The sequence below is a fragment of the Dromaius novaehollandiae genome, chromosome 10 (assembly GCF_036370855.1).
Source record: "Dromaius novaehollandiae isolate bDroNov1 chromosome 10, bDroNov1.hap1, whole genome shotgun sequence".
NCBI classification, from domain to species: domain Eukaryota; kingdom Metazoa; phylum Chordata; class Aves; order Casuariiformes; family Dromaiidae; genus Dromaius; species Dromaius novaehollandiae.
In genome coordinates, this window is record NC_088107.1 from 23,076,951 (window position 1) to 23,093,790 (window position 16,840).

The window sequence follows — 16,840 nt, forward strand, 5'->3', positions numbered from 1 at the left end:
GGCCCGCGGGACCCTGGGGGCTGCCTTGGCGGCGGTGGGGATCCGCGCGCAGCCCGGCCCAAGGGCGGCAGAGGCACCAGCCCGGCGTCGCTCCGCCGGGCGAGGAGGGTGCTCGGGTGCCCGACGCGGCAGGCTGCGGCGACCGCCGTGCGCCTTGGCGGCATGGCTGCCTTCCCGGGTGCTGCTCGAAATCAGTGGAGAGAAGGGGAGGAAAAACAAGCACCGAAAATCCCCGAGTGAAAAAAAGCAAAAGGGGAGGGGACATTTCAGAGAAGCGATCCCCCTCTACAGCATTTCCCAGGAACCTCGCCTCCCCTTCCCCAGGAGGAATGGGCCAGATCCTGCCTACAAAGCGCTCTGGACCAGCGTCGTGGAGGAGCAGCGGTTCAGCAGGTGCTGGCCAGGCTCCTGGTCGGAGGCACGAGGCTGTGTCGCTCCAAGAGGATGCCACCAGGCCTGCGGCCAGCTCCTGTCACGGCTGTGTGACTAGGCTGTCACATGCCCGGGAACCCAGGCGCTGGCACCACATGTGGCTCGCTCCTGCCCCTGCCCCCTCCAGGTCCCTCCTTTTGGGCTGTGTTTTGCACCGACCTAAAGAAGGGGCTGGAAAAGCTGGGTTCGTTCCTCTGCTCCTCTGCAGATTACCTGTATGACCCTGGGCGCTTTCCCCTTGGCCATCAAAGCTTCTGGTGCCTAAAATGCCAGATGCCCCGTGCCTCAGTTTCCCCTGTGGAAAATGGCACGGCTGAAACCGCCCTGTGGCCAGCTGAGCTGCCCAGCCCTCGAGCTGGCGAGGACATCTGGGCACCCCCGGGGGCTGCAGCATACGGCAGCCATGCCGATCACTGCTAACAGCAGCGGGTTTGGTACGCCGAGGCTGTGGGTCCTGGCCAAGCACGGCAATATGTTGTCAGCTTCTCCAGGGCACCCCTGGATGCGCATCCTCCAAGGTGGGCACCCTTCCACGCCAAACAGCCGTCCGCGCAGCCCTGCGCCCTGGCGGGTCGAGAGCCCGGCCTGGACGTGCCCCCGGCTCAGGGCCGCCTCTGGCGGGTTCACGGTGAGTCAGGGACGCTCCCACAGACCCACACGTCTAGGCTGGGGAATACTGCTAGCTCAGGGCTGCTCAGCCAGGCTCTCGAGGGACTCTAGAGCCCTCCTGTGAAGGACCCCAAGGCCAGTGCATCACCCCAAGGACAGAAAAACTACAGAAAGGGGAGCAGGACTGGGGCTACTGTGGGGAGGAACGTGTCTCAGCCCACGCAAAGGGAAAATGAAGACCAAAACTTCTTCACCAGCACGCCACAGGGTCCTCTACAGCATGCCTTGGCCTACAGGTTTACCTCCAGCAGCATGGGTGCAAGGAGGCCGCGGTTCCAAGGTCAGGCTCTGATTCCCTTTCCAGATATGACCGAGATGTTGCCAGAGAGAAACAAGAGCTCTGTCCTCTTTTTTTCTCCCTTGGGACCTACAGAGGCCCAACACATGTGCTGAGCCTGCAGACCCCCTGCCCTGCAGAGAGCTTTTTCACTGCTCTGCAGTTGTTTGACAGCTTGAAGGCTGATGAGTTTCCCTCCTCAGCCAGTTTTTGAAATGAGCGGCTGCTTCTCAGCGCACACCTGCCCGGGCCTGCAGAGGTGCCGCTCAACGGCAGGAGGTGCCGGCCCGGCCCGTTCTGCCAAAGCTCGGAGGGAGAAGCTTGAGAAAGGAGGTGTGTGGCTGCCTGGATATTGCCCTGCTGCAATGAGGAACCCATGAGCATCACCACCTTTGTAAGAGGATGTAGAGCCAAGCTGTGATGGCCTAATCAGCTGGTTCATTTTAAAGCCAACAATAAAAGCAATTGGCCGTAGTGTGATAAAAGCTCCCCTGGCTTATCACCATGCCAATTCCAGTAAAGAAATCACAGCACTTGAGGTCAACCCGGGGATTAGAGACTGGAGGGTTTAACTGAGGAAGATCGTTAGGAAAAGGCAAAGATAGGGGAGCAAGAGTCCCTTATCTAGTGCAAGCAATGAGAAAAATCGATGGATTTGTTTATCTGGAGGCTGTGGGGAAGAAGAGGAGGCAAAGAGCTAAGATCCCAGGAAGAGGGCACCCCAGAAGGAACCAGAGGGCCTTGCTCCTTCCTCGCAGAGGAGCCCTTGGTGCTGGGATCTCCTGACACTGCTCTGCTCCACAGTGATCACAGAGCAAAGAGCAGCGTGGAGCTGGAGTGCGCAGGCGCAGAGCATGGGACACCCTCGTTTGATGCCTGGCCTGTGCTCACTGCTCTCCTCCGGCGCAGGGCTGCTGGGTCCATGCCCTGCACCATCCTCTGTACCCTGACAGCCTGGCTGCATGCCTGGAGCCACCCGGTCTGCAAGTGGCAGCGCCCAAGTGTGTGGCACGGAGAGCCCCCACGTGCTGGGAAGCCTGCCAAGACGCATGGCTGAGAAAATGACTGGCAAAGGAGCCAGCTCAGCTTTGGTTTTCCAATGATATTGTCTAGGAACAGGCAGGACCTGTTCCTGGAGTCCTGGGCTGAGCTCTACTCTTGCAGCCACTGTGCTCCCGTGCTCAGGTGGTCAATGCAAACAGGAGAGGAGCAGAAGGCAGTGCGGGAAGACGAATGGCCTCTGTCAGCCTCAGGGTAGCTGGGTTTGAAGGGTCCCAGCAAGAAAACTGGGACCTCACCTACAGTCACGAGGCTTTTGAAGGGAGCAGGATACCCAAGATGTGTGTCTGCAGGGCCAGACTTCCGCAGTGGCTCTGCTCCAGGCACGAGTGCAGACAGAGGCCACAGCAGACGGGCTGCCGTTCCCTGCAGGGGCCGGGGCTCAACGCGGCTCCCCGTGCGCCTCGGAGGCAGGCGGAGAAGGCTCCAGCTCCCCACAACCGCATGGGATGGCTCCAACGGCCATTGAAGGGAGGGAGAGATGCAAAATGAAGACTGGGATTTTAAAAAGCGAAGTGTTTCCCCTCTGACACCAGGAAGAGAAGGACTGCTTGAGGAAAGGCACCTGGTTGGGGAGGCTCGGTAAGTCTGCCCATTTCTCTCCCCTTGACCCCTTTCTTTTCTCCTTCCTCATCTTGACACTGCAGTGACTTTTCACCCCAGGTCTCTGGTCTCCAGGTCCCCAGGCTCTGCCCCATGCAGATTGGCAGCAGTGACCCCCAGGAGATGACCAGCTCTTGAAAAGTGCACCTCAGGGAGGCCTTCTGCCGACGAGGGGCTGTTTCACCTCAGCAATGTTAATATTAATCTGCTTATCTGCCCCGGCATTATAAAACACCCGTCTCTACAGGAAAAAATTCCCAATGCTCTTTCTTTATATCTGCACTTGCTTATTGCAGGCCTTATCAGCAAACCCAGCCAGAATTCAAGGCAGCAAAGTCACGCAATGGCTCCAGCAAATGGGGCGTCTGGTCTTACACCAGGATCGGCATCGCGTACTCACACGCGGCTTTGGGTAGGGCTGCAGCTGGAGGGGAAGCAGCTTTCCACAGGGTTGCTGGGCCAAGTCCATGAGAGCCTCTCCGCTGCCTGGGGATGGTGTAACATGCTGCTGCCGGATCCCTGACAGTCCTGGCTCTCTTCTGAATCAGTGGATTAAGCACTGAGACCCAGACCCATCTCCAGGATGATCCCACCCACTCCACACTATAGCTGAATGCTGGCTTTGGGATGGCCCTTGTGGTGGGGGGCTTCGTGACTCTAGGTCCCTGCATAGGTAGAGGTGAGGTTTTTCAGCTAATGGACCTCATGGCTTGCACTAAACCATCCTTCCACATTTCCTCCAAGGCCCCTGAAGGGCAGCTGGAATACGCCAAAGCTCAGACCTCTTTCTCAAATCATGGTTTGGACCTCCCCGTCCTCACCCCTGTTTTTCCAGGGGATCGTGACATTGAATGGTGAAGATGAAGCCCATGTGGCACTAGGTGAGGCGACTCAGGCTGGTTAAATGAATTCAGGTAGGCCTGAGGCTGTATCGTTTCAATGTTTCATAACAAAATGATGACCCCAGATCCAAGGGACCCTGCCTCTTTCAGCAAACTTAAAGCGGCTACATCAATATCTTTATTAAATCTAACCAGAGTTTCCCTTCCACAGAGCAGCTCCACCCATCAGTGGAGAGCAGAGCAGAGACTGACCTGTCCATGCCTGAACTCCAAAGACATTTCTACTGCCTCGTCATCCTCTACAGCCATTAGTGAAGACCAGGCAGCACCTGGACACAGAGAGACAAAGAGTTACTCCTTTTCATTTAGGCTTGTTTAACGGGTCTGAACACCTCCCTTCTCTTGCTGGAATCTCCCTGGGTTCTTGGGCAGTCTGCTTCCCCATTTCCTTCCTCAGCATGCTGTTTCATTTCTCTCCCTTCTTGGAAGTTTTTGTGCAATGCATGATGAGTGCTTGGTATTCGGACCTGAAAGAAGCTCTTACTGGTCAGGGTCTGCGGTTATGGTTGAGCAGATGCAGCCCATGGGATCAGATTCAAGAGCAGTGTGTGTTGCACTGAATGGTTGTGCTTGTTCTTGTATTGTTGCTTGCCAGTTATTGGGTTGGCTAGGATATCTTTGCGTGCAAGCAAACAACTAGTAGTACTGGGACGAGCAGATGAGGCATCTGGCTCTTATGGCATGGGTTGACTGACAGCCAATGTAAACTTACGGGTTTGAGTTGGAGAAGGTCTTGTTTTCTTTCTCTGTCCCATTTTGAAAACACTGTTACCCCACCAGGAATACCAGCAGCCTGACTTTCTTAACAGCCAGAGACTGCCTGTTCTGCCTGATGGGCCATCTGACCCCAGTAGACTACAAAACTCACACCAGGTGGACAGTGGAACTGATGGCTGTCATAGTCATGGTAAGACACAAACCTTTTGCATCCCTCCCTGCCCCGGTATAGAAACATCTGGTTACCACAGTGGTGGGCAGAGTGGGAGGGATGAAGTTGTCCTTCAGGGCTGGAGTGACTATGGTGACCAAAGCTTAAGGTGGCTGAAATCCTCCAGAATATTGGTGCCTCCAGAGAAGCTTTCCTCCAGGCCAGTTCATTGCCCTCTTCTTCTTTCCCCTCTGTTAGGGTGGACTCATCTTCCGCCCCATCCTAAGACCTGTTTTTTCTTCCCAAGGGAGATCAGTAGCCCAGGCCATAGGTTGGCTCTTACACTTACGAGCATGCAAGACCCATCAGACCCCACGGGCTTTGCCCTTGAGGCAGCTTTCAGAAGCTTGATCAATAGCCTCAGGAATTTCCCGTGCCCATTTATCCTAAAAAAATGCACTTACTTGGGTGAGGAAAAGGGAAGTGAAGGCTGGTTATTCCTTTCCAAGAAGTAGGATCTGTTAGCAGCACATGCCAAGCAAGCCTGAAAACACAAGTGGCTTTACCATTTTTCATGGCATAGGAGACACTAGACAGCTTAATGTGATACTGCTGCCTTTTACAACCCTTTCAACTCACCAGTGTCCCAAAGTTGTGCAAGTTTAATTTAAAGCCTCAGAGCCAACAGGCCTTAAGTACCCTGCTCTTTTTATTTCTTTTTTTTTCTTTTTTTTTTTTTTAAGAAAGCAATTTGATCAGCAAGAGGATAGGCTCTCTGCAAGGTTTTATGTTAGATTCTCAGCCAGGCTCTAAAGTGCACTTTGAATTACACTGTAGATGAAGACAAAGCTCTCCTGAATGGGATCTTAGAGTGACATGAAAAGTCAGTTGGGCAATTATAAACCCATATAGAACAAGGGAAGAAACTATTCTTAAAGGACATGGAGAAATATTAGCATTTTTCCAAGATTTCTCCCCTGCATTAATATGTCCTGGCTACCTCAGTTAGCTCTTTGGCATTCCCATGCCAGGTTATGCTCTAATCAAAGACAGATGATGGATTCTACCGTCTTATTGATTTTTATCCCATGTGATTCTGACCCTCTTGGAGTAGGGATTCATCTCTGCTGTGAGAGGATCCGAGTCTGTCATCTATTCCCTGAAAACTTCCAGATTTATTTTAGTGAGATTATTTGAAGTCACTGGACCTTCATGGGAGAAGAAGCCTTCTCCACGTGAAAGATAACCTGTTGCTGTATCTCTTCTGCTGGGAGTGAGATGTGTAACTTCTTCAAACACCTGGGAAAATCCTCTGAAATGCCTTAGAGGAGAATGAACAGGAGAAGACACATCTACAGCAAAGATAAACTTCAACCAGGGAAGATCTGTTCCCTGAGTAGTCCAGAAACTGTGATACTGGCTGTACCTAGGTAATGCCATCCACATCTCCGCCCAAGGCTTGGACATCAGTTCAGCCAAGTTCTTAAACATGAATGGAGGCCATGGGAATATCTCAAGGTTTATTTGTCCTTCAGCTATTACAGAGTGATATGAAAGAAATACAGGCCAATGATATTCAGACAGAAATTCAGCAGTCAGTCTGTTTTTGAGTACATTCCCTTTCCCCATAGCAAGAGATGGTCCACACATGCCACAAATGTGCTTTGTGATGCTAACACTAGATGCGATGGAATATCCACCGCTAGAAATGCTTCACATTGAAAAAGCCAAGAAATGCTAGAAAGCGAGCAAGATAAAAGACAGGATCTTCAGTGGGTTCAGTGTATTAGATGGCCCCCATAGGGTTCTACCAGACCCAGTTTTACTGCAAATCCACCCAGGCCTTTGCCCAACCTGGCAATTGCCAGGGCAATGGATAAGCCCACAGCTCAGTTCAAGCTCTTCGTGGGGAAACGCAGCTTGGTCTGGAAGTCCTCACATCTTTTGTGCTTCATTGATAGACCATAGAGAGGTGTCATGTCCACCTTCTTGCCACCACGAACACTGAATTCCAGCCGCTGGAGCAGGGTGGACAAGAAAAGGAAGACCTGCCATCTGGCAATGGACTCCCCAATGCACTTCCTTTTCCCCAGGCCGAAAATCAGTACCTTCTCCCCCTCCACTCTGTTAACTTCAGTCCCTTCAGCATTGAGGAAGCGCTCTGGGTTGAAAACCAGTGGATCCTTCCAAAGTTTCCTGGAATGGAATATGTCAGATCCTGAGATGATGTGTTTCCTGTCCCTGGGAGTAGGGGGGCACTGGAAAGTGGCAGCTTAGGGAAGTCAGGAGGAGTTGTCAGTTATAATATCCCTGAAGACAGTAATGCCTTACATGCTCTCTTTTCTCTGAATCTTAAAGCAGGTTCACCCCACTTCTGCACATAAGGGTCACTATGTGAGCACCACTTTTCATCTCTTAGTACTTAGACCACATCTCACTTCTCCTTACAGCCCGCTTTGACCCAACTGTCTTCTCCAGCTCCCTGAAGCTGGGAATTCACTGTCCTATTGTCTATTTCCTTTTCAGACTTGTGCTGGCTCCTGAATATCCCTTGCTTTCCCTATTTAAGAAGAGAAACGGGAGAGCTCCAAATGGACCAGTATTTAGTGTACCTTTCTCAGGGTTTAGGTGACCAGGAAGAGGCCTGTACATTGCTGCAAGAGGCTTTCTGCCTCTGGAGCTACTTACTCGTCATGGTTCACTTGCCACTGATTGACAAACACGCAGCAGTCCTTCGGTACATAGTAGCCATTCAGCACTGTGTCCCTGGTTGTGCTGAAGAGAGAGAAGGTGACTGTGAGAATTTAGAAACCAAAGAGGCTCTTCTGCCTCCTCAGGGGACTATTAGTGTGCTCCTTGATGCTGCTGAAGTAGGGTTGTGGCCCACAGAGATGGCTTTATGAGAGGCAGTTGCATTTTCCATGAGCTGGATTGTGCAACCCTTACCTAAGCTGCGTGGAGTATCTTCAAAGAAGTCAACAAAGGGTAAGGATTGCTCTAGGGGAGTTACCAGGTGGGCCTGCCTAAGAGCTGTGAGCTCCCCCAGCCCATGATGTAGCCATTGCTCTGTAAGTTGATAGTAAGCTCACTGCCTCTCACTGTACAGCTGCCTGGATGGCTGTAACATGACGCCTGAGGTCATTACTTCAGCATATCCAGACTGTCCCTGCATCTCCTTTGCAACCTCGGCACTTGCCTGTGCGGGATAGTGAAGGGCATGAAGGAAGAGTGCCTGAACATCTCCAGGATGAAGGCTTCTGTGTACGGCAGCGTGCCTCGGTCGGACAGCCTCGGTCTCCTCTCCCGGCCGATGGTCTGATCTGCGGGTGGTCGAGAGGAAGAAGCTGGTTGGAATCAGCCTTTGGCAGAGACATTTCAGCCCTGGAGGAAACAGACTCATGAACTCACCTAGTTCTTCCTGGATCCTCTTCTGGATGTCAGGATACGTCACAAGGTACATGAGACTCCAGGAAAGGGCAGTTGTGACGGTGTCAAAGCCTGGTCAGAGAGGAAAAAGCATGTAGAGCAGGCCTGTATAACATGCAGGGCATATGCTGCGGCTTGCTGGCTAACCAGCATGTGAAGCAGTCTTGGATGACCAAGAAAGGAGAGGATATCCTGGTCACACAGTAAGGTTTGGGTTTTTTATCCTGTTACAGAGAGCTTTGCTAAGAAATACCCATGGACTCCATTCTGCACTCAGTCATCCTGATTCATTCCTGCAGTATGTCATGTTTGTCTTGCATAAATCCTTTGGAATCAGGGGAATTTCCTCAGAGTAACCCAAAGAAGAATCAGGCCCAGCGATGCACCTCTATCTCATGGCTCTAAGGAGCTTCATTTACCCTGATTGCTTTTTTGCTGTAATTTCCTCCTCTAACAGTAGCCAGGCATTGGTTTCACTGAAATGTGGGAAATCACCTTGATCTGGTTCTGATTAGAACTGGAGGGTCTAAGTATCTACAGAAAAAGGGGCTAGGACCCACCCAAGATCATTGTATGAAATGTTAACAGACATCTCTCTTAGGAAAAGCCACTGTGGTTTGTGAAGTTTTACTGAACCATGAACCATGCCCTTCACTTTTCCCTGAAGCCTCTCTCCAGAGCTCATTTCCCATGCAGGTCTCCTGGGTTGTCTCTGGAAGGACCATCAAAGACCAGAGAATAGGAGAATCAGTGTTCAGACCCAAACTGGCTGTCTGGTGTTAGACAAAAGGAATCACAGAGCTGTAACATGAGGAGCCTGAGAAAATCTGCAGTAGCTGAGGGACCAGTGGGGAAAGTTACCAGCTCCAAAGAGGTCATTCACAAGGTTGATAATTTTTTCCTTAGGGATCTGTGTGACAGTATTTGCTTCCATTTTTTTCTCCAGGCACTGCTCAATCAGGGAGTCAGTGATGTCTCGGATGTTGTTCTGAAAGGAAGAGAAGACAAGTCATGTCAGCCCAGGAAGCAGAGGACTTGGGTGTCAGCGAACAACAGCCTGCTGCTGGAAATTCTCTGCTGTGGCAGCCACAGCAGCACATGAGCTCTGGAGGATCTAGTCTTTTTCCCCCTTTGGCCCATACTGTTTTTCCAAGCTATGAGAACGGGGAGATGGACAGCTGTGGCTTGAAATTGCAAAATATCACAATAGCTTTCTTGGTAAACAGAAGAAAGATGACTCTCTGCCAGCCTAAGGAGAGGAGCTACTTATTAGAGGAATGTGACCACAGTGGGTCTTATGAAGATCCCTTTGAAAAGGCCCACCGATTCAGTTCCCAGAGGTGACAAATGTTCTTTTTGCTGATGTGGGGAACAGCAGTATCAGTTTTGGTAAACTGACACCATGCCTTTTCAGATCCATGCTGAAATGAGTGAGCTATAACTTTTCAATCTTTCTTGATTTGTATCTTCTCCAAGTTCTCCCAAAGGCAGAGTGCACCATGTAATAAAGAATATCTGCCTCCGGGCACTAGCTTGCTTAGGAATCTTTTGAAAGGATCCTTCAACAGTCCATGGGCCACAGGCTGTAAACCTAACCTATCCAATGTGCTTGAGGAGCACTGGTGGACACAGCTGGTGCTGATCAACACCTGGCACAGACCTGGTCAGGGAGTCCCAAGACAGGAGGAGGGCAGTGCCTTTTAGCAGAGCTCCACAGCCTATCTCGGTGCTCTAGGGCACATGTGGCGGGTGGTTCTGTTGACAGGTCAGAAGTCCAACCAGCAAATTGCCCCTATCACACAGGGCCATGGAGAAGGACTGCAGTGCTGCATTGCACATGCATGAGATTACAGGTGCGTGAGATTACAGCTGGACAGGGAAGCCTGAAGAATTCTTACTAAGTGCAGCAATATCTGCAAGAATTTAGATGTCCACTGATTTAACATGGCTCCACTTGACTACGAGTGGAAAAATAACTCATTAATGCAGGATGGCAGAGAGTGGAAACTCAGCCCTGGTGCAGTGAGGATCCTGCAAGCTCTTACCTTGTCAAAGGTCTCGTAGTGCTCTTTGACAATATTCTGCTGGAAACGAATGAATCGTTTATTGAAATCTTTAAATAAACTCATGGTGCGGCTGGGAAGATACTGGAGCACAGGGATGAAGTCAGCAGGATTGCCAGAAGCAGCCACATCTCCAAACTGATGGCTTACATTCACTATGTTGAGCAGCTCTTGGTTGTTGTGGTCGTAACGTCTGCCAAAGCACACGGCACAGATGACATTGGCCACAGACACCACCAGGTACCGGTAAGGGTCAAAGCTCTTCTCCTCTTCCATCACTTGCAGGAACTTGGTGACCAGGTAGTCAGCCTCCTTGGAGACGTGCTCCTCCAGGAGGCAGGTGGAAGAGGAGGTTGGGCTGGGGGCAATGGAGAAGGTCTTCAGGGCGTTCTGGGCCAGCTTTCTGCGGGCTTTCCACACCTCCCCTGAGTCAGGGCTGAAGGTCAGGCTCTGGCCATCTGTAACCTGGCGGAAGCTGTGGAGATCAGGGCGCCCCATGAATTCTTCTCCTTGCTTCACCAGGGCTTGCTTGATGGTGTCAAGCCCGCTCAGCACCAGCACGGACCGGGTGCCAATCTTGATCTCCATCACATCCCCATACTTCTGGCTCAGCTTGGTCAGGACCAAGTGCGGGTCCTTCCTCAGCTCCAACACATTGCCGAGGATGGGGTAGCCTCTTGGTCCTGGGGGTCTCTTCAGCCCCTTGGGGACGTGCTGCCTGAAGGACTGGATGAGCAGGAAGACCAGGCAGAAGACGGCAGCCGCAATGAGGATCTCGGTGGCCGAGAGAATGCCTTGGCTTCCCACCAGCGACATTGCAGCCTTTTTTGCCGCTGGTGTTTAGAAATCCTAAAGAGGTTAACCAGAAGGGTGGCATAGAGACAGGGTTAGTGAGAGGTAAAGTCCTGCAGAAGTCCCTAGTTCCTGATGCCGAGAATAGGCACCAATTGCCATTAAACAGTTAAGGGTGATTAAGCAAACCAGCCTTAATTAAAATCTCTATGTAATGTAGCTAAAGTTTGTGTTGTCTCCAGTTCTTTTGCTAAGATGAATGGATGTGTATGTATACAAATCTGTCCTTTCCTTGCCCCTATCAAATGCTCCTTCATAAAGTGACTTGGAGGTGTAACTGCCTTCAGCTCTTGCAGAAGCCTCAGCTCTAGGTCTCTGGTGTGGACCCATCCCAGGTGGTGTTGGACGCACTCACCCTTCTGCTCTGCATTTTTCAGAAAGGCACATGATGGCCAAACCTGGGCAGTGGCATCTGCTTTCAGTCTCTGCCACTCTGGCTGTCCTGGTTCAATCCAGAGCTTAGGACTCAATGGGGAGATCTGATCACTGAGCCCTTGCTCTGCCCCTGCCCTGCTTTGCCTGCCTCAGTTTCCCTCTAGGGCTTGCACAGCACTCTGGAACTTCGAGGGACAAAAGCTGGAGGTGAAAAACACATCTATCACTTATGGGGGACCTCAGCCCCTCTGAAGCCCGTGATTTACCCCTCCCCTTCAGCCTGCTAGGGACAAGGAAGAATGAACCCTGCCATAACCTGCTGGAAGATAGGGGATGTGTTATGCTGTTCAGTTTAGCAAATCTTTTTTCAGGGATTTTCTTAGGCTTAGCAAACTGTATTACTCTCAGAGCCTCACCTCCTGATGGACCCCAGGTTCCCAACATCTACTGGAACAGCCAGAGCTCCTGCCCAGAGGAGACATTTGCAATACAGAACAGAAAACTGCAGCCCAAAAAGCACAGGGAGGGAAGGATGGGAGAAGCAGTAACTCCTCAAAGAAGCTGCCTCCAAGTCCAGCAAAGACCTATCTTTGGGAGGGGTTAACAGCCCAACAACCAAACTGGAGGCACCCAGGCTCTCACTGTGGGGAGCAGCCAGCTCCTACCTGAAGGTCCGTTTGGTGGAGAGGGCTGGTTTTACTGCCCGTGGCTCAGAGCAGGGAGACAGCGCGTTCGGCAGCTTCCTGAGTAGCTGCCCTGCAGAGCGAACTGGATCCTCTTCTCCTGCCGCCTGGATCGTCCTGTCCCGCAGCTGGAAGACCGTGGCTTTATATACACGTTGCTTATAACTTGGCTGGGTGCTTATCTCTGTGGGGTCATAGGGGGATATAGATTAGGAAACAACGGAAGAATAGCTATCCATTAACAAACGAAGCTGAGCATGGCTGGAGCCAGCTCAAGAAAGCAGGGCAGATATTTCCCCAGCTCCAACAGCTCTGAGAGATAGATGAGCAGCGGTTTCCCTGGCCACCTAGGGCATGGCCCCTCGTAGAGTCTAGGATGGGGATGCAGAGGGGGGTAGTCATGGCACTGCCCTGAGGAGGAGTGGGAACGTGCTCTCACCCTGCTGCCCTGTGAGATGTGGCTGCTAGCCCTTCTGTGGACATTTCCCCAAAGACCTTTCCTGGGATGAAAAGACTCTTTCCTGGAATGAAGCAGCCCACAGACAGGGCTGTTACCTCCAACTCCACTTTGGAGGCACTTGGAGGTGCAGACAAAGCTGCTCAGATGGAAACTGAGGGCAAACAGGAGGCAGAGGAACTGGGGGAGTCTGTGGATGGGGAGGGGGTGCAATGAAGCACCTCTCACGCCAGCCTTTCTCCCTGCCATCCCTCCTTCCCCTCCCAGGGCACCTGCCAACAGGCTCAGGTTAACGATTGCCCAAGTTTGCGTGAGAAGCTGCCTGCTGAGTTTCACCACTCACCAGCCCCTGCGGCCAAATCAAGATCTGGGAACAGGGCGACCTGAGCGGGGAGGAAAGTTCAAGGAGAGCAGGAAGGGGGGCAGCAGAGGGGGAGAAGGAGGCAGGGGAAAGGGCACAGAGCATCTCCTGCCCTGTGCCCCATGAGGACATTGCTGGGCAGAAGGGTACAGCTCCCTCAGGGTCAGCTATGTGGCCTCACGAGCTGGTGCCAACTCTCCTCGGACCTCTCTCGGGCAGAGTGCAAGCCCACCGCAGACCCAAGAGCATGCACTGCTCAGGACGCCAGCAGTTCCTCTTGAGCCCAAGGAGATGAGCTAACTTAGGACCCCCTGACTCCAAAAAGGCTATTTTCAGCCCTGGTGTCCCCCTGTGGCTGGTGCTTCTCTGAGCCACAGGAATGATGCAGTGTGAGATCTTTCTTGCCTAGCGATAAATCTTCTCTAGAAGGTGGTGCCCAGAATCCAGAGGGGTTTCTAACCCAAAGACGGCTGTATCGGACAGAGAATCAGAGGGCAATGTGCCACCCTGGGGGGATGATTTACGTGAGGTGGGGAGTCCAGTGGTCCTGCTCAAGCTCAGTTTCTCCAGGCATCAGGTGTATCCATTTTGACCTAAGATACTCCTCAGCAAATTTCCCAGCGGTATCTCCTGAGATCACCAGGTGCACGAGGCCGGCTGTGTTGAGCTGGCCCCACTGACGAAGGTGGGTTTGATCTTCCCCGTGGGAGCAGGCACCGTGCTCCGATGCACGAGTCCAGACACAGGCCCAGCCAGTCCCCTGCTTCTGCCTGGGAAAGAAACTGAGCGTACAGGACCAAGACATCTCAGGAAGTCCATGCCATCAAATTCTTAGATGGTGGTAGGATATTTGGTGGCATTTTCCTCCACACTTCCCTTGTTCTCTCCTTCTCTCTCTGTTTCCCATAGGGAACAGCACAAGTCCAAGAGGACAAATATCCTCACTCCTGTGGTGGCTGGTGGTGGATGCCGTTAGAGTAGCTGTAAGAACGGAGGATACGTAATGCAGTAGAGCACACAGCCAAACCTCCGCCATCAGCACCCGTGCTTTCTCCACAGCTCGGACAGCTGCAAAGCAAAGGTTTCCCCTGCTTCTCCGGGCCCTGACTGCTACCTGGATCTTCCCTGGCTCTGGCTGAACTCTCCAGCTTCCCTGGAGCAGATCTCGGAGCAAGGCTCACTCTTTCAGAAGCTGTTGGGAGGAGTTCGGTCCCAGCAGGACTTGCTGCTGCTCTCACTGATGTCAGCAGGAGCTTTGCTACGAAGACGTGGGGGAATGGGGAGCGTGTCTTTTCTGGTGAAGAGCTGTTCCCCACGCTGGGCTGTGATTTTCTGAACCAGTGGAGCCCAGAGAAGCTCCCTGAGCTCAAAGAGGTGGAAGCAGTAGCAGCAAAGAGCCAGGAAGTATCGGCAATACAGGGAGGGATTCAACCAGATTGTTTGGGCCAGATGGCGTCTGCTGGCTGACAGGCCACCCTGCTCCTGTGTCCCCTGTTTCGAACTCCATCTGGCTCTTGTGAATGACCCTGGGCTGAGTTTTAGCAAATGAGAATCACACCTCCCACACGGATCCCAGATTTCCACCTTGCCCTAGGTCCTTCCTCCAGCTACGCAGTGCTTCCTGTGACGGTTTATGGACCTGGTTACTTAAAATGAGACTTGTGGCTACCTGGGAAAGTGGTGTGAGATCCCACTGTCAAGAGAACTTGGTTAAAGAGGCTTTTCTTGGCTTTGTGCCTTCAAAGCCAACCCAAAGGTAAAGGAACATGGTAGAAATAAACTTTGCAGGTAAAGAGAGGGCAGGGAAATGGAAAGGGAAGCTGTTCTGGGATTCATAGGTTTCTCCAGCACCGGCTTCCCTGCACCGTGATTTGGAGCACTGGTATCAAAGACTACTAAACGCCACTCTTCCACCTCACCAGCCAAACAAATGAGCACGGCTTCTCTGCCTTTCCCAATGTCTGCTGCCGCGAGGGACCACCCTCGCAGACTGAGCCTACCATCAGGGTGGCTTGGATGGAGGAGACCTGGCCTAGCCATCACTCCTCACCCGCAGCCATCCCAGGGCTGCAGTGGTCCATGTCCCCTTGCCTAAGTCTTTCCTTGCTCTGCTGTGTCCCTTGGAGCCAGGGCCAGGGCTGCCTCCGCGTGGGAGCTGCTGGGGCACCGTGAGGCTGTGCGGAGCAGAAGGATGCTCTCTCTTTTGCTTCCTTTCCATTTCTCACTCCTTTCTGGTTTGCTTCTTTGGCTGTTTCAGAGCACTGAGGTGATGCGTTCACGGGAGGATATCTGGGGCCAGAGGGCTGCGCCGGCTGCTGTCCGTCCCGGAAAAGCATCAGGCAGGTCTCGGTGGCAGGACCTTGTGGCCCCGGCGCAGAGGCAGGCCCAGGTTAACGATTGCCCAGGCTTGCGTGAGAAGCCGGCTGGCTCGCTTTCCCCAGCTTCGCCGGGGCAAACAGGCAGCGAGCGAGAGGAGTGGCGGGGCACAGGGGAGGAGGTGAGCCACAGAGATAGGAGAGGTGAAAGGGGCAGCACGGGGCAAGGCTAGAGGAGTTTATTCCTCCAAAAACACCCCATCCACAGCCTGCCCGGGACAGGCTTTGCGTGAGAGCAGAGCGAGGGAGGGGGATGCGGAGGGTAAAATGCTAGATGGCATGCGAGCACGCCGTGGCTCTTGGCTCTCAGCTGGCAAAACAAAACCCCTCTTGATTTTGCAAATGTATAATTCCCCTTTGCCCTGGGTGGAACGGGGACCCCTGCGAACAGCAGGAACAAACGCCCGCTGCGAAGTGCGGGGAAGCACGTAGGGAAAAGCGTGACCGTCAGCATTTCCAGCGCTGCGTGCTTGGCTCGTGTCTGCTTGGGTCAGGGCATCGAAGCGAAGCGGGGCTGTTGTTGGAGCAGTCACCCGCAGGACTTGCTCGGTGTGCTCAGTGTTTCGGCTGCCTGTTTGGGAAGCGCAACCTCAATGCACAGGTGAGTTGCAGGAGTGGGAATATTCATCCCTTAATCAGCTGTAAGGAATAAGCCAGACCTTGAGGTTCGGCCACAGGTTTCGCTCAGTCCTTGAAAACTGCAAGGAGCAAAGTGGGAATTTTGCTCAGCTTTTACTTGGGCAAGCAAAGCTTTCAACATCTGCTCTAACTGGGATCATTAATGACAGCGACTGCGTTCATTAGCACTTGTCAAGAGCAGACTGCTCACGTTCGTGGCAGGAATCGCACACCTCTGGACGGGCGCCGGGCAGGCGTCCCGGCCCGGGGTTCGCCTGGCTCCTGCCGAGCGGGCAGACTGGCTTTTCACAAGTGTCGGGCCGTGCGAGTCCCGTCTTGCGGGCCGGTGTCTCCCGTCCCCACGGAGCTACCCAGCACCGGCTGCTGTGTTTCACCAGTCCGGATGTCATCAGTGTCTCCAAGACGTGAGATTGCCTCCGACTTGTGGCTAGTCCTAAGGAGGAGACAAAAAGGCTTTTCCACTCCCAAAGAAACCCCAGGGGATCAATGTAAGGTAATGTCAAGCGGCTGAAGTCCACCCCGGAGCCCTCAAAGAGGGTTCGATATCCGGGAAGCCGTTATAAGGCTGACTGAGGCTGATCCTAGCCAGGCTGCCGACGTTCCCCAGAACCAGACCTGGTGTCGTCAGGTTTTGTCTCTCAGATTTTCTCACGCCACGAGCGTGCGGTTGATAATTTGGGGCAGGCAGGAGTCACGGTAGGGTTACGTTTTGGGTTCCCTGTTCAGGCTGACTACCAGTCTGGCAGCGTCTCGCACCCGGAGGAGCTTGCACCCCCGGGAACCCACGCCGGGCGCTCCT

The 16,840-nt window shown here is 52.9% G+C and overlaps 1 protein-coding gene across 1 annotated transcript; it reads right to left on the reverse strand.

Annotated features, from left to right (window-relative positions):
• Nucleotides 1–6,316: 6,316 nt before the first annotated feature.
• LOC112993137 (cytochrome P450 1A5-like) lies at nucleotides 6,317–12,344 on the reverse strand. Its single transcript, XM_026116506.2, has 7 exons — nucleotides 12,192–12,344; nucleotides 10,282–11,148; nucleotides 9,098–9,224; nucleotides 8,219–8,308; nucleotides 8,007–8,130; nucleotides 7,499–7,585; nucleotides 6,317–7,006 (listed from the first exon to the last, which is right to left on the reverse strand). The coding sequence occupies exons 2-7, from the start codon at nucleotides 11,113–11,115 to the stop codon at nucleotides 6,700–6,702; spliced, it is 1,569 nt and encodes a 522-aa protein (XP_025972291.1). The 5' UTR covers nucleotides 11,116–11,148; nucleotides 12,192–12,344; the 3' UTR covers nucleotides 6,317–6,699.
• Between the last annotated feature and the right edge of the window lie 4,496 nt (nucleotides 12,345–16,840).